General features: G+C 38.4%; 1 protein-coding gene across 2 annotated transcripts in view; it reads left to right on the top strand.

Moving 5' to 3' along the window:
- LOC134530888 (tyrosine-protein kinase hopscotch) overlaps positions 1–21415 on the top strand; it is a 121389-nt gene that overhangs the window by 6793 nt on the left and 93181 nt on the right. For both annotated transcript variants that reach the window (XM_063366167.1, XM_063366165.1), the window contains 5 exons: positions 4582–5007; positions 8564–8814; positions 11790–11909; positions 14957–15111; positions 16139–16267. In XM_063366167.1, coding sequence (XP_063222237.1) covers positions 4582–5007; positions 8564–8814; positions 11790–11909; positions 14957–15111; positions 16139–16267 — 1081 coding nt within the window. The remainder of the gene's footprint in view (positions 1–4581; positions 5008–8563; positions 8815–11789; positions 11910–14956; positions 15112–16138; positions 16268–21415) is intronic.

The following is a 21415-nucleotide window of genomic DNA, read 5'->3' as shown; positions in this document are numbered from 1 at the left end:
TACTCGAAAGGCTTGATATGCTGAAGGAGGACAGCATGGTAGTTGTAGCAGGTGACCTCAACCTTCCAGGGGTCAAATGGCAGTGTGGTAAGGAACTGGTGGGGCCACTGGGACAACGGAGGGCAACTAAACTGGTGAACATGGGGTTACAACAGGTGGTGGTAGAGGAAACTAGGATGGGTGGGGGAGCTGGCGGTTCAATATTGGATGTAGTGCTGGTAAGACCCGAGGAGCTAGCCACTCACTCTAAAGTGGTGGATGGGATAAGCGATCACAATATTCCCATTGTGGAGATTTGCCTGGACAAGAAGGTCATGAAAGGCAGCAGCAGGCAAATATGGTTGTATGGGAGGGCAGTACAGACAAGGGTGGAGGAGTTTCTGGAAGAGAGATTCGACCAATGGAGCATAGGCATCGATGTGCAGGAACTGTGGAAGGATTTCAAAAAGGTGGTGGGAGATGCTCAAGAGCAATACGTACCTAAAAAGAAGATTAATGGGGGAGGGGACCCACCTTATTATGGAAGGGAAATTTGGAAACTCAAGAGGAAGGGTAGACTGTTATATGCGCTGGGGAAAAAGGAAGGAAAGAAGACTGTAACAGAGGAGCTGAAAGAAATAGGAAAGCTACTGAATAGAGAGATAAAGAAGGGGAAGGAGGCCTATCTCGGGGACCTGATGGTACAGGGGACAAAAGGCAACTGGCAAAAGCTATACGGGTTTGTTAGAAGCACGAAGGGCACAGGGACAGGGGTACCAATTTTGAGGAATCAGGAAGGTGAAATTGCAGCGGGATCCAAGGAAAAGGCAAACTTGTTGGCCATGCAGTACATGTCAGTGTTCGAGAAGGGAAAACAGTGGGAAAGGAAACATGCTGAGCATAGTACAGGGCGACACGAGAAACGGCTTGAGATCAGGAAGGAAGAAATTGAGAAAGTAGTGAAAAGGTTAGACAGCAGGAAAGCCATAGGTAAGGATGGCATAGGGAATGGGATGATAAAGCTGGGGGGGCAAGCCATGGTGAAGTACCTGGAGCTGCTATTCAGTAGATCGATGCAGGAGAGCAATTTGCCGCAAGAATGGAAGGAGGCGGTGGTGGTACCGATATACAAGAAGGGGGGTAGCAAAGAGGACCCAGCCAGCTATAGACCTGTTAGTATCACGTCGGCGGTGGGCAAGGTGATGGAAAGGTTAGTGCACAGGCATGTGGTAGGGGAGCTGGATGGTAGAAAGTGGATTGACAGGAGACAGCATGGATTTCGAAGGGGATATTCGTGTGAGACTCAGCTGGCTGGACTGTTGGAGGAGCTGGTGGAGGTGGTAGATAATGGTCTACAGATTGATGCCTGCTTCATCGATTTTGAAAAAGCATTCGATAAAGTTCCTCACGAAAAAATGATGAAAAAAGTGGAGGGAGCTATAAGTGACAGGAGGGTGGTGGGTTGGATTGGTGACTTCATAAGCAACCGGACACAGAGGGTACGTGTGGAGGAGGAGGTATCGGAGGAAGGAAGGGTTACATCAGGGGTGCCGCAGGGCAGTGTGCTTGGCCCACTTCTCTTTACCATAATGATGAATGATATAGGAGAGAAGATACAAGGGCATATTAGGCTTTTTGCAGACGACTGCGTGGTTTACATGGATGCGGAGAGAAATGGGTTACAGGAGGATCTGGAAAGGCTGAAAGAATGGGTGGAAAATAATGGTATGAAAATAAATGTGGGAAAGACGAAAGTGGTCAGGTTTACCAGGAAGAGGAAGATTGTCAGGAGGGAATATCGCTGGAGGGGAGACGTGATAAGTGAGGCCGACAGCTATAAATATCTAGGGGTGGTGCTGCAGGGTAACCTGGGGTGGGGGGAGCATGTAGACAAGGTAGTGAAGAAGAGCAGACAGGCCCTGGGCATGCTGGGACGAGTGCTCAGGGGGGGAAGCAGCAGCATACGTGACAAGGCCTATAAAACTATGGTCCGCCCCATACTGGAGTATGCCGCAGCAGTGTGGGACCCATACACGGCAGTTCTTGAGAGGAAGCTGGAGGGGGTGCAGAGGAGAGCAGCTAGATGGGTGAAGGGCAAGTGGAGGAGAACGGACAGAGAAGGGAAGGGGGAGTGCAGTACCACAGAGATGATGATAGGAATGAGATGGGAGAGCTTAAAGGATAGAAGACAGAAGGAGAGATTGGTCAAGATGTACCAGGTGCTGAGTGGAGTGGGAGGATGGGGAGAGCTGGGGGGCAAAGTCAAAATGGGAATGCCTAGAAGGAGGAAGGAAAATACTAGGAAGGTTTTCAAAGAGAGGAGAAGAACAGAAAGGGGAAAAAATGCGATGGTCGTGAGGACAGTAGGGGAATGGAATAGGCTGGAGGAGGAGTGTGTGGCGGCTGGGAGTGTGGACCAGTTCAGAAGGAGAGTGAGGGGGAAGTAGGGAGAATGTTTGCCACCGGGCACTTTGTACCCAATTGCAGCTATTAATTAAATAAATAAAAAACAGGATTTTGTGCCTAGCATCTTGGAGTTTACAAGTATTAGCTCACAAGTTGCAGTACACCTTCTGTATTAGGTACATTTCGTGACTGGCAACGCATTCATTGATGTAAATTTTCATGGATTATCAGGAGAGTACGTAGAATTGCATTTTGTGGTGGTGAAAAGGGGGGGGGGGGGGCTGTTAGAACCACCATTCCTGTTGTTTGCTTTCAAATGCTTTCCTTTTGTTAGTGGGAATGATAGATTTTTTTTTTTAGAATTTTAAAGGTGGAAGGGATATTTCCCCTACATCCCCTCCTGCGGATGCTTCTGATTATTACATCATTTGCAGTGGCATGCACAAAATGTTCAGTTATTTTCTTCCCGCTGTTACATGGTATATAAATGTTGTATGGTTGTTAATAAGCTATAAGAGTTTAGAAAGATGTTATTATTTATGTCCTGTCTTGCCAAACATTTGGATAAACAGCTCAAAATCAAAATCTTAGCAAAATTATAAAAAAAATCCCCCAAGAGTTGATTGTACACATTTTGTCTCATAATTGGGTTATAAGTTTTTGTCTTGAAGGATTACAAACCACTTGATAAACTTGCAACAATTATAAACTTTATCACGTGAAGCCCCCGTATGAGTTTTAAGGTTGGAAGTGTCTCTTTGTGGCTTGCTTAATCAGGTACATAATGAATATTGAAGCAAAAACCCTGTCAGGTTAATCAAACTGAGTAACACTTCACATTGTCTCAAGTTATGATTGTGCAAGCGAAGTAAACCTGAATGAAAGCTCTGTGACTCATCATAAGAGGATTATGAAGTATAGCACACATAAGTAATTCAAAACACTTTTTTTTCTAGTAGTAGTTGGTGTAAAGTAGACAGGCTTTGGTTTTACAACTCATGGAAGAAGTCATTGGAAACAGGAGTTATGTCAGGAAAGTTGAGGAAGGAAATGTTTGTAGCCCATTGTAAAGTACCATCTCAGCATTTCCTAGGAGTGATTATGGAAAGGGGTGGAAAATATTAATTGGAATGGATACACTGGGGTTTTGAACTTAAACAATCAAAAGTGAATTCCAACATTTTACCACTGTTCCCCCTGGCCTTTGACTCTGTAGTTAGTTTAGGGATATGGGGACGGCTTTTATACCAATGGAACCAAGCACCTTTTTTTTGTGTACCTTCACCAAGTGCATAAGAAACCTATGAAATTTATTTATGTAAATAGAACCAAGCTCTGTGTACCCTGTGCTGCCGTCTGCAATGCAATGAACCAACCACCATCTGGCTGGATTTAATACAATAACAGTACCTACATATGTTATCTTTGAAAGATTTGTGCAATGGGAGTGCATGACTTGATGTAAGTTTTTGGACATACGCCATTGCTAAGAACTTTTTCTGTTGAAGAAAAAATAAAAAATAAAAAAATAAATAAAAAAATAAAAATTCCCCAAAAAAGACAAAAAAAACACAAAATTAAGCAAAATGGAAAACTATTGTATTTGTTTGGTCTTTTCGTTTTGTCGTGTTTTTGTTTCGTTTCAACCGTTGTGCTGAATTTTTTTGGGTTGAATATTTCTGTGTCGTCATCATTTGTGTTTTTTTTTTTCCGTTCTCTTAGTACATTTTTCTTTGTTTTTCTTTGTTTGTTGACCATATTCCTGTTACGGAATATTTTGTGGTGTTTATATCCTTGTTGACAACAGCAATTTTTTGCTTAATTTTGTGTTTTTTTTTTGTCTTTTTTGGGGAATTTTTATTTATTTTTATTTTTTTATTTTTTTAGTTTCTCTTCAACAGAAAAAGTTCTTAGCAATGGCGTATGTCCAAAAACTTACATCAAGTCAGTACCTACATAACTTTACAAACCTTTTTCAGTTCAGGCATAGGTTGCTTGACTTAGCCCTTCTTAGCAGGGCTGGTGGTTGTGTTAACTGCCTCTGTGAAGAGAAAGGTATTTGTTCCGTCTGTCTTGGGTGCTGCAAGCAGTGGAGAATCTCCTCCAGACACGTGGGGCAGCCTCCAGGTTTAGAAGGGGCAAAAGATGTACAGGCCGCAATATGTTAATGTTGCCAACTTGGACGGTGTGTGCCAGGTTCGGAGCGACCTGGTGAACAACAAGATCCCGGACATCAGCTACGAGCGCTACAAGTCGGAGCTGGTGGGGCTCGGGGTGGCGGACATGTACCGCGTGATGCTGGAGAAGGGGCTGGACCGACAGGCGGTGGAGAGCAACTACAAAAAGTACATCCCCAAGGAGGTGATCAAGCACCACCTGTTCTTCGTGAAGAAGCCCATCCACGAGACGCTGGGCAAGATCAGGAAGGACGGCCGGCACGACGCGTGGTATGTCAAGGCCGTGTACCTGAAGCAGTTTGAGGACATGGCCGCCAACTACCCCAGCGAGGAGTTCAGGGCACTCATGGACGAGGCGGGCGCCGTGAAGAGCATCTGGCTGAGGGTCGCGCCCTTTCACGAGGCCCAGCCCGGGGTGGCGTATCGCTACGGCGAGAAGAAGGAGGTGGGTGGTTGCGTTCCATTACACATCTCCGTGCAGTATTTGCATGTTGCACAAACTGAGTGTATCCCGCTTGTGACTAGGAATTATTTCATTTTTAATTTGGTGTTAATAAAATAATTTTTTTTTCTTTCAGCCAAGTTATAAAACCAACATTGTCAAAGTGGTACTTGAACCCACGACCCTAAGAATGAAAGTGACCAAAAGGGGTAATAATCAGAATCCCTGGTGTGGCAGTAATCATTATCTCACATTTTTTAATGAGAAGAAATGGAGACAGTAATTTTTTTTTCTGTAAGAGGATTATGTTTATATGATTTGTAAATTGATTTTACGGATAAAAGTTGTATAGATGCAGGCATTATTGAAATGAATATTATCATACTAAATGACTAAACCCAATAAGGAAAAGGTTATAAAAATTTTAAAAAAGAAGGAAAAAGCTTTATGAGAATTGTAAAAAAAAGGAAAAAAATGATAAGAGAGCTTTTCTTTTACAAATAAGGTAAATGAGGATCAGTTAGGATCAAATGTTTCTGTATGTGAGGGGAAAGCAGGTTGTCAGCTCTAGTACTGGTGTGGGTGTGTATATGCCATCTCCATACAATGTATATAGTATGTATACTTTTATGGACTTTTAAGAATAAATCTACAGTTTAAATGAGAAGAATTTTTTAAACTACATTATGAATTTGTTTGAAATTATATCTGAAGATGATATCCAGAGCAAAATAAGTATAGGGTAAATTTATATCACTGGTCAAGGTAGTTTCTGTAAAGATATTAAATTTTTTTCCTCCTAATTAAAATCCCACTGATTTTAGTTTAAATGTAGTATTACTTAAAAATTAGATTTAGAATATAGTTAGAAACTAAAAATTTAAGGGTGTGAAATTATTTTTAAAAAGGGTGAACAAATTTCAGATTTTATACATAAAAGATACGTTAAAAGGCTTTTGCAAAGATGCCTTTCAGGAGTTTTTGAAATTATGTCTGTTGGTGAAGCAAAATTTCTCCAGATTTTTAAGGGCCTCTAATAGTATGCAACATCCCACTCCTTTTTACTTTACATGACTTTTGGTACAATTGCCTAAAAATACCTATATTGATCTCAAGATATTTTTATATTTTATCTACACCAATCCCTCTCTTAGCTCGATAATGCATTCCTAAAAAGGTTTGTGTTATTCAGTATCGCGTATTCAGAAGCATCCGTCTCCAAAAATTAACAAGCCTAATTTACTTAATGTGTTCCAAAATGTGTAGGGAAATATTCTTTACATATTAATATAAATGTGTTGAATAACACTGGATAATAAATATGTCAAACATTTATGTTTATAAACCTACCATCAAATTCTTTGTATGACAAATATGACACGTGTAATGGGAGATAAGTGGCTATGTACTTATCGTCAGTCGGCTGATTGGATTGCCTGCTGGGGCGTGACCTTCAACATAGCGTACCTTTCCACAGACTTTCTAAACCATCCTTCACTTGCTGTGAAACCGATATTACTGTCTGGATATTTACATTTTAATTTTACAAAAATTTAAGTTCTTGTTCGCTTGTCATTGCTTGGTTCACACCAGTGCTGTGAGACCCATGATTTTTTTTTCATTGCACCATTCAACAACCTTTTCCATGTGAATCATCTGTTCATTTCTGTTCCGGTTTATAATGTCAAGTAATATGTTCCTGCTAATACAACCAACAGCATCAGACTTATATAAACGTTTGATAGAGTCCTTTTTTCATATGATTGTGCGCACAGTTGACTTGCTTACAATTAAAGTGCGACCTATGTAAAGGTGGCCTTCATGACAATCTGTGCGCCGTAATACTTATAGTTTTGAACACGATGCATTAGGCTCTCACTTGGAAGCCATGATTCCAACTGCAGGTGCTTGCGTATGTTCAGTTACCAGCAGATGAATGGGCAGACGTTGGTACAGCCCGGTGGCATACTCGCGGATGTAAAAAAACATTTGGTCTTTTACACTCCTTAGCCGCAACTGCACTTGCCATCTGCGTATGCCCATGGTAGTCGGCTCCAAACCACCTGGATGCTGACTGATTGTTCAAAATTTTAATCATGTCAGGATGTTGAGATCCAACTCACGACCCTCACACAGTATGAGCACGATATGTTAACAAGCACAGCCACCGATGATCCTTTATTTACTAGGAGAAACTATGCCACAATGGAGAGTGTTCACAAACTACAGCCAAGACATTAAAGTGAAATATTAGTACAGTAGTTAACTTGCTTGTTAGTTTGTCATTTACTAATGATGGAATTAGTGAATAATATAAAGTGCACAGTACAGTTAAGCTAATCCAAATACTTCCAAAACTAACATTTAAATATTTAATTATTTACCATATCTTTATTTTTTTAAATATAGTTAAATATAATTTGGTATACTCATTCAGTTTGGCATAGTTTTGAAAATAGTGATGACTTCCTACATTTATAGGTAAACTAATCACGTCTAACTAGCATAAATAGAACAGTTTATAAGTGGACAAGTCATTCAGGATATGGCACAAGAAAAAAGGGGTGGCAAGTCAAATGTCATGTAAATTTAAAATGCTTATGGTATTAATCATAGGCACACAATTATGTAAGCAAGGCTTCTGATTATTTGAGAAAGTCACCCAGCACTTTACATGTCAAAGAACATATCTCCTTATTTAAGGTTCAAGCAGTGCTATAAATGCAAGGTCAACCAATACAGACTGTTCACAAAACCTACTGAGAAAGAATTTGTCATTTTTACTGTTCAATTATTACAAATAAATGTGTTTTGGTACATTTGACATTTTAAGGTAATTTTTTTCTTTTAGTGTAACTAAAGATTGAGGGAGATATGTGTCTAATAAAACATATTCACATTTTATTCAAGATTAAGGGAGAGATGTGTGTTTGAAAATGTATTCAAGTCATCATCATCATCAGCATCATCCACATCATCAGCATCCTCAACCGCTTATAGCGTGTGGCAAGGTCAGCAAAATGAAATTCCTCCATCTTGCTCTATCCACCATTCCTCATCTTTCACTTTATTAGTCTTCTCCTCTGTCCTAACCTCCTGTAACAATCTGCTCTTCCCACCTCTTCCTTGGTCTTCCTTGGAGCCTTCTTTCTGTGTACTTCAACTTCATCATTTTCCTAGGCAATCTCTTCCCATTCTCTGGACATGGCTATACCTCTCATTCTTGCTTTTGCAATGATCTCATTCAAGTCCTCTACTGCTCTTGCTTGCTCCATCTCATTCCTGACCCTGTCTCGCCTCGTAACTGCTAACATACTCCTCATAAACTTCATGCCTATTGCTCTGATCTTCCCAATATCTCTCTTGTCTACAGCCCAAGTCTATGCTCCGAAAGTAACGATGGGCACATAGTAAGTATTGTACATTTGTTAGCATTTTAATGACACCTGCGTCTTCCATACTAAATCTGTCATGAGGTAATCAGAGCAGTGAGTGGGCAGCGGTGTGGAAAGGCACCATTGCTGCAGCCTGCGATAGCTGGAGGTTGCTGCTGTTGCAGTGGTTGCACCTCTGCAGCATTGAGGACCTGTGCTTCATCTCGGTGCGCAACGACAGCACGGTGGAGATCTCCCGCAAGAACGGCATCCCCTCCTACCTCATCTTCTCCTCCATCCCGGAGATGTTCACCTTCGTCAACCTGTTGGACGGATACTACCGCCTCATGGTGAAGTGGACCTTCAACCTGTGCAAAGACGTGTCCACTCCGTCCTTGCAGCAGCTGCACTCCTGGAAGTGCCACGGCCCCATCGGGTAACTGCTCAATTGCATGATCGTTCAGCTCCATGCTGTAATACCATGTTCATAAGTGCTGTGTATGCGAACAAGAGGTTTTGAAGGAAAGTTAAATTATTTGAGTTTAAGGGACCCATCTATTTGGGGGTGTATTTGTGTTAGTGAAGTGGTATACGAGTGATGCTCGCTGGTGCTTGTAGCACAGCATCACCTCTTAAGTGCAAAACTCTGAACTGGCACACATTATTCTCGCCGTACATAGGGAATCTAAATTTGAGTTTAACCGTAACATTCATTGGCAGAGAAATTAAGATAAAGGTGTAATGCAAGTCTCATGAGTGCTTTCAAATTCTGTACCAGGTGTTTCATGCATAAAGATTATTCTGAAAAGTTTGGTTTTAACAATTTTCACTCTCCTAAAAATACTGTTTTAAAACCAAAATATGGAAACAGAACTACTCATCTGCCCTGAGTGTATTCTTAAATGCTTTTTGTAAGCAGATCCATTTTCAATTTATTTTTTATTTTTTTCTAAACTCTGCACACTGTATATGCTCAGGTGGGCAGGGCCCTTTATGTTTATTATATTTGTGTATCTGTAGTGAAGTTTCAAGTAAACTCTTATCTAGATTATATTAATTTTGAAATAAAAAATAGTGCAGTACCCTATCAAGGGGAAATAGTAAATTGCACTACTTTAGTATTTATAAGAGAGTCTGATTTTTTGTACAGTGAGAAATCTTTAACCCAGCATTCTATGGTTCAGTACATTCTGTAATCCGACACCAATTGTGTCGCTCACATTGAGATTTTTTCAAATGGATTCCGGCTATTGACTTAGCCACTAGGTCGCATTACTGCACTGCTGGGTTTTTTATTTCGCTCAGAGTTTTGTTACTGTCAGTTTTTATTACATTGCAGTGTTTCCTGTTTTCTAGCGCGTCACATTTCACTTTTCACTGGCACATTTTCTAAGAAGACCAACGCTAATCTGTATTTTTTCTACATTCTTTAATTGAATGATGCAATGGGGAATTTTGATCTAATACAATTTCTTGAACATATGCTATTGCAGTTTTGCACTTTTTGTCATGGAAAAAATTAAAGAATGGAAATTAAGAATTAAAAATGAAAACATAAACCCACAGAGAACAAGCCAAAATCAGCTGATGTCAAACGGATAAACCCAATGATGAACCTAAGAAGGTATTATGGACAAAACGATGATGACAGCACAGACAAACACATTCAAACTTAAATATCAGACAGCACAAGAATTCCGTGGAAGGAATTTAGTTATGAAAAAATAATAACAGCACAGACACAGTGGGCTTACAAAGAAGAGACAGTTTCAACAATAACAGTAAAAGCAGGTAATAAAAAAACCTGGATAACGCAGCAACGTGCTTGTATATTTGTGCTGTCTCATATTAAGTTTGATTGTGTTCGTATGTGCTGTCGTCATTGTGTCATCCATAATACCTGTTTAGGTACATTGTTTGATTGATCTGTTTGACATCAGCTGATTTGGGCTTGTTCTCTGTGGGTTAATGTTTTCATTTTTAATTCTTAATTTCCATTCTTGAATTTTTTCAATTACAGACAGTGCAAAACTGCAAAGGAATACCAAAAAAATTGTATTAAATGTATTATTTCTTTTTAGAGAGCAGCTTATTATAACTTGATTTAAATACCATTGTATTGTATGTTCTAAGTTTTCTGTGGTGTTCCTTTCATAACTCTGGTAGTAGTCCTAAACTTGCAGGATTAAAGACCTTTTACTTTACCACTCTTTTTAACATCTTATTTTAGATATTCTGTACATGCATCCCACTTTTTTAGTCGGTTATTTTTCTCATCGCACGAATGCCACCCATTTGTACATTAACTGCTCTCTCAGACTATTTTAAGAAGCTGCAAACATTTATATTGGTAAGAACTGTTATCTAGTCAGTGGTGTGATCACAACTGTCAGCGCATCTGTGATATGTCCTTGACTTAATAAGGAGACTTTTTTTTTTTAGCAAGTATGTTAGATAAGTGAGATGTAGCATTGTATGCAGTTCATGAAATAAAACTACTTTTCAGCTTTTCAAAGGAGAAAAATATATATCACCTTCATGTCTCTGTGTGTGCTTGCATGTTGCATGCATTTGTCATCCTATTAGTTTCTGTATTATGTACCTAACCATTTTAATAAAATTTGTTATTTAAATTTTTTAGTGTCTAATTTATTATTTTGTAATTTTATTGAAAATTTATTGACATAAACTTAACTTTTATCTTCATTTTTAACTGACTCCAGAAATGTATGTCAGAAAAATTAACTAATACATATTTTAAGAAATTTGTAGTTTTTTTATTTTTCAGACTTATTTGGCTTCTAATATATTTCGGTACCTAAACATATTTTTCAGCTTAGAAAATATTCTGCCTTCTTTTAATGGTAATTTTTAAATTAAATCTTTGAATGTTAGTTAAATAAATTTTGTTACAATAGGTTTGCAACTTTTTTTTTATCTCACCCTATCTCAAATATGTTTCCCTACAGACTAGTTGTCTGTACAAAAGAAATTGCAAAATTGAGGCTTGATTTATTACGTAATATTTTATTTACAAAATATTTTTTCATATATTTAATATGCCAAAAAAATTATTCTTGTACTTGAATGCATTATAATTGTACATGAATGAATTTTGAGCCCTGAATATCTTCATGTGACCAGAAAAAGGGGGGGGGGGGGGGTGTAATCAAAGGGAGGAAAGATGGTATAATCCTCACCTCCCCGAATTCCTAAGGAATCCATAAAAGAAAAATCATTCCCACCTACTAAAGGAAAGAATTTGAAAGCAAACAGCAAGCAAAGAAGTTCTATCCTCCCATACCCCCTTCACCACCCCGAAATAAAATTCTGCGTGCGCTCCTGCACACGACATAGTAGAGCTTAGACGGGAGAGTGTGTGTGAATGACAAAAGTGTCTGTTCTGGGCAGGGGTGAGTTCTCATATGCCAAGCTGGAGGAGAAGCGGGGCAACCAGCCGGGCTGCTACATCCTGCGTGAGAGCGAGACCAAGTACGATGTCTACTACCTCGACGTCTGCACCAGCTCCAGGTACGCTCACCTCGGTGTCCTTGTGCTCTCCTTGACAAGCTGAGACACATTCCTGCATGCCACCTGTTTTCTTTCACATGTGACCTGGTATGTTCTACGTACACAAGTGTTGGGAAAAAAAAACCACGATGGACATAAAGATAAATGACGATAAATCAATTATGAAGTTTTGTTGAAGATTTATTTATGTTGAGGGTGCCACCAGTTAAGAATTTAGCATTTCCAAGTTAGAATCAAACATCAATTATTTTTTTTTACGGTTGTTGGTTTTACTGAAGGAAAAATCACTTGTGTCACACAAATATTACGAATTGCTTGAGCCATGATTTTTATGTTTTAACCAATTTGTAAAAAAATTAGGATTACTTTTTTGTCATTTTTACTTTTATAAATATACATAAATAAATTGTATAAATTGTACATGTATAAATATTCTTAAAAAATAATTATATTAAAATTTGGCACACATCACATTTTATTGATTAGAACAAGACCCTGTGTGATTGCAGCTACAAAAGTTTTTGTGATGGCCCAGTAAAAAAAAAAAAAAATTTCATAGATAGATATTGTGACTTAATTAATTCCTAGTGCTGATGAAGTTTTGAATTTGAATTAAACTTATTTATTTGTCTTACTATAATATTGTTATAAAAATGAAATGAATAACAATAAATTAATTATAAAACAAACAAAATAAGCTCTCATGACTTAAATTACTCACAACTATAAACATTATCTCTACTATCTACCATAACTCTTTCAACATGATTATTGAGCCTGTAGTAAATACGGAGCAGAGGGAATGATACATTCACGAGTATGGTTTTGAAGCAGTATTGTTTGACTGTCCCTAATTTTTAACCTTACAAATTGAAGCTCTACTGTTGTTTCAGAATTATAAATTCAATTTTCACAGAAAAAGTTTATTTATTAATTATTATTGAGATTCAAGTTGAAAATACATGTTCTATTGCAAGTTGTCCTTTACTACAGTGAAGAGTAACCAGTAAAAATAAGGCACTGCATTCTTTCGTAGCCTGGAGGTTAGACCATTTGTCCGAAAACCCTCAACCACATTACCCTTTTTTTTTTTGGATTGAAAATGTCTTCAGCCTTGGTTGCATTTCTTTTTCTGAAGTTGAGATAGAAATTTTAACTCTGCTCAGAGGAATCTTATGGATAGGGGAAATATTCTTACTCTCTGTATTCATTCATTAATGTGTAATACTTACGTAGTGAGCAGTGCCAGGGATATGCAAATATCATGTATAATGATCCATTATTTACAATTACATACACAGTGTTGAAAGGAAGGTGCAGGCAGTGGTATACCTAATTTAATGTCTCCTTCCAGTTATCAAGTGACTATATAAAATATAAGTTTTTATAGGTACATAACTTTAACATTTCAATAGAGGTTGATATGATCCAGAAACTTTGAATAAAAGTCAGGAAAGAGACCATTTCCGAACTTTGGGAAAATAATTTTTCTCCTTGGGATAGTACTTTTTTTTAAATGTAAAAATTTCTGGCAAACTAATTTGTTATTATAAAAACATTCTTACATTTTTAACACAATCTATGTCATGTAACAAACCACAACTTTGTACATGTATTGACCAAACAAAGCACAAATGTATTATAAAAACACAAATATCTGTGAAACGTAATTCACCCCTCTAAATAAAGTACTCAATGTGATCAAACATATTTTAAATATATTTTTACTTTGGCGAATGTAAAAATCTTTACCGTATATTTAGGTTATTTTTGAAAATGAACTCCACGAGAGCAGCAATGATTAATGTTGCCAAACGCATCACATTTGAAATGACACTAAACTCCATTTATAATAAAGAAACTGAAAGAGACCATCTTGTTTCAAATATTCAAGCCATAAATTTCAGTTTCTTTCAGAAACATCAGAGCGGTTTTAAGGTTTTGCAGTTGATCGTCATGTATGAACCAAAAGTAAATCTCCATTATGTGTTATTTATGAATGTCTTTAATCTCAGGTTGAGTGTCACTTGCTGAGGATTTGAAACTGCTTAAAACTCGTAAACTATTAAAGCTACAGAGCTCAAGTAGATAAATCTTAGTAGAAAAGACTTTGCTCGTGGTTGTTACGTATTACTCACCCAGTTAACATTTGCAGTGATGATGTAATGAGTGTTTGTGGCGAGCGTCGAATTCAAGTCAGTGAGAGCTGTAACTCTGAAAGTAATAGACTGATTTGCATGATTTAAACTATAAGTTGCTTGTGAGTGAGCACTGAGTGGTGCTAGTTGAGTGGAATAACTATAAAGTTACTAACTTTGGTTTTGGAGCCATGAATTGCAAAATGCCTAAGTGAAAATGGGTTATGTTGGAGGAAAGAAAGAAAACAAGCAAAATTGCCCAAGCAAAAGCAATTAAAAATCCAGAGAAGTGTCATAGGTATTGAATGAGGTAAGAAGTAGCTGAGAGAATTGAGTCAGTGTGGCAAAACGAGTCCCCGAATGAACCGCAAAATTTGCACTTGAGCGAGTCTCAGCCTTCTACCTCACGAGAAGTGACAGGGAATGCAGAAAATTGTATCGTAATGGACATGGATATGATCTCTGATGATTCTGATGTTGAAATGAAGTCACTTGAGCCAGTGGTTGTGAACGATGGGCCAAATTTGTTGCGGGTTAGCAATTTTTGGTGTCAGAATTTTTCTGGCATGGCTGCCTGACTGTCAAGTAAGATGATCATCGAATTTACGTCAAGCAATAAAGCAACATCAAATTTGTTAAATTACTTTATTAATTTTATACACATAATTCCCGTTCAGCGCGATGTAAATTCATGAAACAAACCTCTGTTGGCTGTAGTCCAAAATACAGACTACCCAAAAAAAAATTTATCTATCGTGTTGTACAAATTTTTCTATGATATTCTCCATAAAACTCATGTATTGACGTTCAGTAATCCAATACAAGCGTACTCCTGGACAAGCTGTAGTGTGCATGAAACATCTCATTATGGAAGAGGTGTGCAGGGGGGTTGGGTGATGTGTGTTGCAGCGCCAAGCCTACCTCACATCGCATCGACCGGCTGGAGGACGGGCAGTACCTGTTCTGTGCGGACAACAAGAAGTATGACACCCTGCCCCGGCTGGTCCTCGCCTACAAGACGCCCCACGGGGAGCTGCAAGAGTGCCTTCCGCCCTCCGAGTACGGTGAGGAGCCGCCTGTTGTCCTGTTTTACTTTCCCGGTCACCGCTCACAGCTTCCGTTGTCGTCGGAGACCTCACCCTCTTTTAGAAATTTTCTGCTTGGACTTCCATGGGTCTCCAGAGCACCTCTAGATGGCTCCGTTGTATGGGGACCCAACCATTGGGGGGGAGCAGGCTGAAGATTCCCAAAAGGTGGTGTGTTGTCGGATACCTGCTAGAGGTGCTTTGGAGACCCGTGGAAGTCCAAGCAGGGGTCCAAAGAAGGTGAGGTCTTTGTTCTGCTTTGGCTTATGGTCTCTGCTCTCAAGAAGACCAGCCTTTCCCTGCTAACTCGAGGCACTAGAGGGGCCGAGGTGGTCGAGTAGTCTAGACTTCTGCCAATACAATTATTTTTATTTCAAATTAATTTAAATTTGAATATCTAATTAGTCATGACTATACATTTTTTTTTTAATATATTTAAATTGTACAGTGAATTTCTTTAATACTTCACAGGAGTCCATGAAACTGATGAAAAAGAGAGAAACATATACAATAAAAGGGGTGTAAAATGCAAGAAAATTTACAAACTTGGCAATGCACTTTTTTAAATCAGTAAAATATTAAGTTTGAAAGTTATTTTTTAAATCCATTTAATGATATACATTACAAGTTTTTAAAATTTTTTAATAAATCTTTTTAACTTCATAGAAATCACATATTTATTTACTACATTTTTTTTTTGGATGAGTTTTACTTGGTGTATCCATGGTCAACAAATAATTTACAAAAACAAACTTATTCAATTTAAAATGTTGTATCATATAGTATAAAATTATTCACAAATATTGAATACTTATTTTTAAAAATTCACAGACTCCTACTGACCTCCCACCAAAGTAACTCTGGTACATTCCTAGCAGGGTTAACTCTCATGAATGCAAGTTCTAATGTTTAGGTCTCTTCAAGTTTCGGGTTAGTTTCTAAGGTTTATATGTAGTTTGTGTAAGTGCATGTTGAGAGTTGGAGTGTCTGTGGTGGGTGTTGACAGACAAGTCCCCTCTCCTGCTGTGTGCTGCCGACTCTGAGACGGTAAAGGATACGTTGGAGAGTGTGGTGTCGGGCCTACAGTCTGCCCAGCCCGTCTGCATCGACGTGCAGGATCTCCAAGTGTACAAGAGTGAGTGATTCATGTGCAATCCCAATAATTAATGTGTACTACGAAATGCAACAGCCCTGGAAACTTGTTTTTTTGCAACACAACTAATACTGTAGTTCAGCAGTTCCCAACCGGTGGGTTGCGACCCACTAGTGGGTTGTGGAAGGGTTACAGGTGGGTCGTGACTCGATCCTAAAACTATCAGAAACCATCAGTCACTATCACTATCGAATAAACCATCAGAAAAGATAAGAATATTTGAAACAAATTGAATTGTGTGCAAACATATGTCTATTGTTAAATAAATAACTGTTTTGCTACAAATTGCATATATTTTGTCAACCATTTTCAAATCAGAATACAAATTGTTTATCAATAATCAATCTGTAAGTACAAAAAAGCATATTTATATATCTGCAATATTTGATGGTAAATTATATATACCTACATAAGGAAGGGATACAATACAAATACGTAAGGTTTTTTTACTCCACTACGAACCGATGGACCGTGGAGGTATTCCGATAAGGAAAGGTGGGTCGCCAGCTGAAAAAGCTTGTAGACCACTGATGTAGTTTGTAGTTGACACTGATGACAGGCATACTTTAAAGTGTCAAAAATATATTGACTCCAAAATTTTATCATGATGGATGGATTTTGGGTTTTATATATATATATATATATATATATATATATATATGCATTTTTTTAGTTATATTTTTATTTAATTGAGTTTTTAGGGTAGTTATTTCAAATTCATTAATGCAATATACTTTTTGCATATCTTGTATCTGAAAAGAATTATTATTAAGAACAATTTTAAGTTTTAAGCTGTAAAAAATATAGTAACCTATTTTGAAAAAACATAAATTTACATTAAACTTAACAGTTGTCATTTATAATTACATGTGGCATTAATGTCTTAAGCCAAGCTTGCTACATTTTTGTTTTTACTTTCATCATCTCCCTTAGCGTCCCGTGGATGAAGTGTGGTCACTCAACAGATAGGCAGTCTCTCTTGCCCTTCTTTTACTGTCTACTGAACACGCACCATTTATCGGCCCCTCTGCCCTGTTGGTTACCCCTCCTGGCCATTTGCAAGTGCCTGTCCGAAACTGCCGTTGCTGCCCGCTTTCCTGCCACAGATTCAATCGAGGTGAAGGCACATTTTCCCGACAATTTGTCCTCACTGCTTCTATCCTGAAAAAGCTAATTTCTCTCTGCCAATTGTTTCTGGACTGTTCCCTTGGTTTGTTCAACCAGAAGACTACAAAAGTGTCGCAGGCGGTCTCCATTGCGTTTTAGATTTTATGGTTTTATCTTTAGTCTTATTTACATATTAAAAAAGAAGATTTCATTGTTATAGTTTTTATTTTTATAAATTTTGTTTTTAATACCTATTCCACAGAATAGTGGTTACATATATATACACATACATACACATATATACATATATATTAGAGACCTGCGAGTACTCGAATTTGGAGTTCGAGTCAAGTTTTTAATTAGTGCTCAGACTTGGCACGGCCGTTCACGACTCACGAGTCGAGTTTGAGTTTAATGATGTCAGACTTTTTTGGTTAGGCCTAAGTATAAAAATATTTAAAATTATGTGTTAACTAACCTTTTTTGCGCATGTAAATAAAAGAAACCCATTGTATCTTTCAGTTCAACGTATCATTAGGGATGTGCGAGTACCCGATATTTTCGGGTACAGTTCGAATCCACAATTACCCGAACCCGGAATCGTTGTACGTACATGGATTCGAACAGTATTATGAATATTCACAAAAGTCATAAATTAATTTAATATGGCTCAAAAATACTAGCATTGAATAATAAAATTAGGCTACTATTACGTAAGTATTTATAATATGATGTATCAAAGAAAGATATGTAAATTAAATAATTAACACAGTGACATTAAAAGAATTTTGAGATTTTGAGAACTTAAACTATAATTACGAATTTCGTCGTATAGCAAACTATAAACTAAAAACAATTACATACCTACAAGAAAAAAACATCTCGGCTATATATTGGAGAAAAAATGGTTTCGTTTGCTGAAACGTTTATAAAACTGAGATTTCCCTGTGGCGTGCAGTTTATTACGATTGAGTTGGAGAATCAAATATGTTTTGGTTTTCATACTTTAAAGTGTTTATTATTAATTAAGTTTACATAATTATAAACATTTCAATCTCAGTGTAGTAAATAATTGCCAGTAGTTACAGTTAGAAAAAAGAGAACACACATTATTTTTAAATTAATCAGTTATTTTTAATTATTCTGTGCTTAATATTCGGAATCGGATTCATATCTCTAATATTGCCAGGGATTCGAAATGGATTCGAACCGAACTGAAAATCAAGGATTCGCACATCCCTACGTATCATTTTAAATTCCCGCTCAAAACACCAATGTAAACAATGTAAAAATATTTCACTTTACATTAAAAACGTATCCTACCTTTCAATACGACCATTCTTTTCCAGTTATCAGGAAAATTTTACATAATAGTTACTGTGTTTGCGCAGGGGTTCTTTAATATAAATGTACATTATGATTAATTTTTATCACTTTCAAGAATCGTTAACAAGTATCAAATGTAAACAAACACAGTATAACGCGCCATTCGTCCTCCATGGATCACACACTTTAGTGCATGAGACGATCTAAACAATCGATTGCTCTCTCGCCCCTTTTCAAGACAATTGTTTTTAGCTGCGCCATCTTTTGGTTATTTATAGAGCACGTTTTAAAAGTTTCAATTACCGCAGATACAAGCGTTAAATAAAAATTTTATTTTATCTTATATTACAAAATAGAAAATCCAATATAATGTTAATTTATGCAGGTTAATTTTTGAATTGTTTGGTGTCACAACATGGCCGACACGCTTTAATTGTTTTGCCACGAAGGCCGGAATGTTGCCTGGCACAGCCATGCTCTCGACGCACGCTACTAGTGCGGAGCTATGGTTATCTATGGATGAGAGGTTTGTTTACGTTTGACTTGGCACGAGGCACACAATATTGTTGATTGAATATTTTAATCAGGATGGATGGCCAAATAGATAAAAAGAAACGCAAGCAGTTTACTTTGAAGGAAAAAGTGGAAATTTTTAAAGAGGGGTAAATATGTAGTTGGGCGTTATTTCCGAAAAAAAAAAAGTAAAAAATACGAATATACTTTTATTCTATGCTCTTTAACTTCCTTTTTTAATTAAACCCAGCGGAGATAAGAAATTCCGGTAAGTATGTAGTTGGGCGGTATTTCCGAAAAAAAAGAAGTTAAAAATACGAAAATACTTTTCATTCTGTTATGTATATTGTATAGTTTCCGTGTAAATAGACCTTGGACATTATAAACATTGTTGGCATTGGTCAACACACTTGAGTTTTGAATCTCGCGCGCCGCGCTGCTGGCGATAGTGGCGCTGCTACTTGGCTGCTGTGAGTTGGCTGCCCTGCTTCCTCCGGAAGTCAGTTGTTCTACAAAGGCATGGTGGTAAGTGGTGCTATCGGGTACTCTTGCTATCTGGCGACATCGGTCGCCAAATTAAATAGTTTTTGTGCAATTCGCTGTTTTATAGTCCATTAATGAACATTTTTGGTCCTCCGGGCCGGATCTAGTTCCGGTATTTTCGTTCGTTTTTTTGTGTAATTTTCGTTCGTGTTATCGCGGCGTTGTTAGCCTCGTGTGAAGTGAATTCTCGCACATTGACTAACAGTGTGTGACTCTGAAGTGCTCGTTATTTGGTTGGCGGGAGCAGCGATCAGTGTCTCGGCTGTGGTTGAAACGTTTTAACTAGTTCGTTCGACGACTCTAACCTCTAGGTTGAGGTTATGTCTTCCGTTTCATTTGAAAACGATCGTTGAACCCTTTGGTATTCAATCACCATGGCTGAAGGGCAGTCGGCGCTGGTGCGCATCCGTCTTGCTGAAGGTCGTATTAAGCGAGCCTTTGATCTCGCGCAGATGGTTCCCAGTGATAGCTCAAAAATAAATTTGTTTCGCGCCACAGCGCGCGACCTTCACTGCGTCCGAGAAAGGTTCGAAACGGACTTCGTCATCGTTGAAACAACCGCAACGACCGAAGATGGATTCGATGCTGAGGCGCACACCGCACGCTTGGCTGACTTTGAAGAAAAATATTTCGAAGTGATGTCAACATTGGAAGCCATTGAGGAGGTCAAGGTAGTATCACCAGGCACACCCACTACTCAGGTGAGCAAATCTCGTGTGGCTCTTCCAAAAATCTCTCTTCCCAAGTTTGATGGGAGCCCTCAGCAGTGGGCTAATTTCTCTAATTTATTTATCACCCTGGTAGCCAACAATGCTGATATATCATCAGTGGAAAAACTGGCCTACCTCAAGACCGCCCTTAATGGGGAACCACTTGGAATGGTGCAATCTCTGCCGATCTCTGAAGCGAATTACGAGGTCGCGTGGAAGCTTCTTGTTGGCCGCTACGAGAATAAGAGGCTAATTGTCTCAGTCCATGTAGAGGCCCTCTTGAAGGCCCCAATGGCTGCGTCTGACTCACCCAAGGCTCTGCGCAATTTGTTAACCATTGTAAACGAGAACCTCTTGGCCCTTAGGGCACTGGATGTCCCTGTAGACCAATGGGACTTGATTTTGCTCCCTATTTTGTGCAAGCGGTTAGACTCTGTCCTTCAAACACAGTGGGAGCTTACTCAAACCGATGCCCTTCCAACTGTAAAAAACCTTTTGTCCTTTATCGAAACCCATTGTCGGGCCCAGGAAACTGTGACAGCTTCTCGGTCACATGTTCCAGGTGCAGGACCTACACAGTCAAGGAACCAAATGCCAAGCTGGAGACAGGCTCGACAATCTGTGAAAAGTTTGGTCAGCTCTCCACAATCATGTTGCGTTTGTAACAGTACCCATGTTGTTTTTAAGTGCCCTAAATTCATCAAGAGTAGTCCCAAGGACAGATATAAGATAGCTAAGGAGCACAAATTATGCCTGAATTGCTTGTCACCATCTCACGCATCCAAGGATTGTTCATCATCATCGTGTCGTTATTGTGGATCCAGGCATCATTCTCTGTTGCACTTCGAGCAACAGACAGCCATCAACCCTGGTCCGGGCAAGGATGCTTCAACCACACTCATTGATCCAAACCCTGCAACTGTTGCAGTTG

The sequence above is a fragment of the Bacillus rossius genome, chromosome 3, assembly GCF_032445375.1.
Source record: "Bacillus rossius redtenbacheri isolate Brsri chromosome 3, Brsri_v3, whole genome shotgun sequence".
NCBI classification, from domain to species: domain Eukaryota; kingdom Metazoa; phylum Arthropoda; class Insecta; order Phasmatodea; family Bacillidae; genus Bacillus; species Bacillus rossius.
This window is presented reverse-complemented; position numbering and strand designations above follow the sequence as displayed.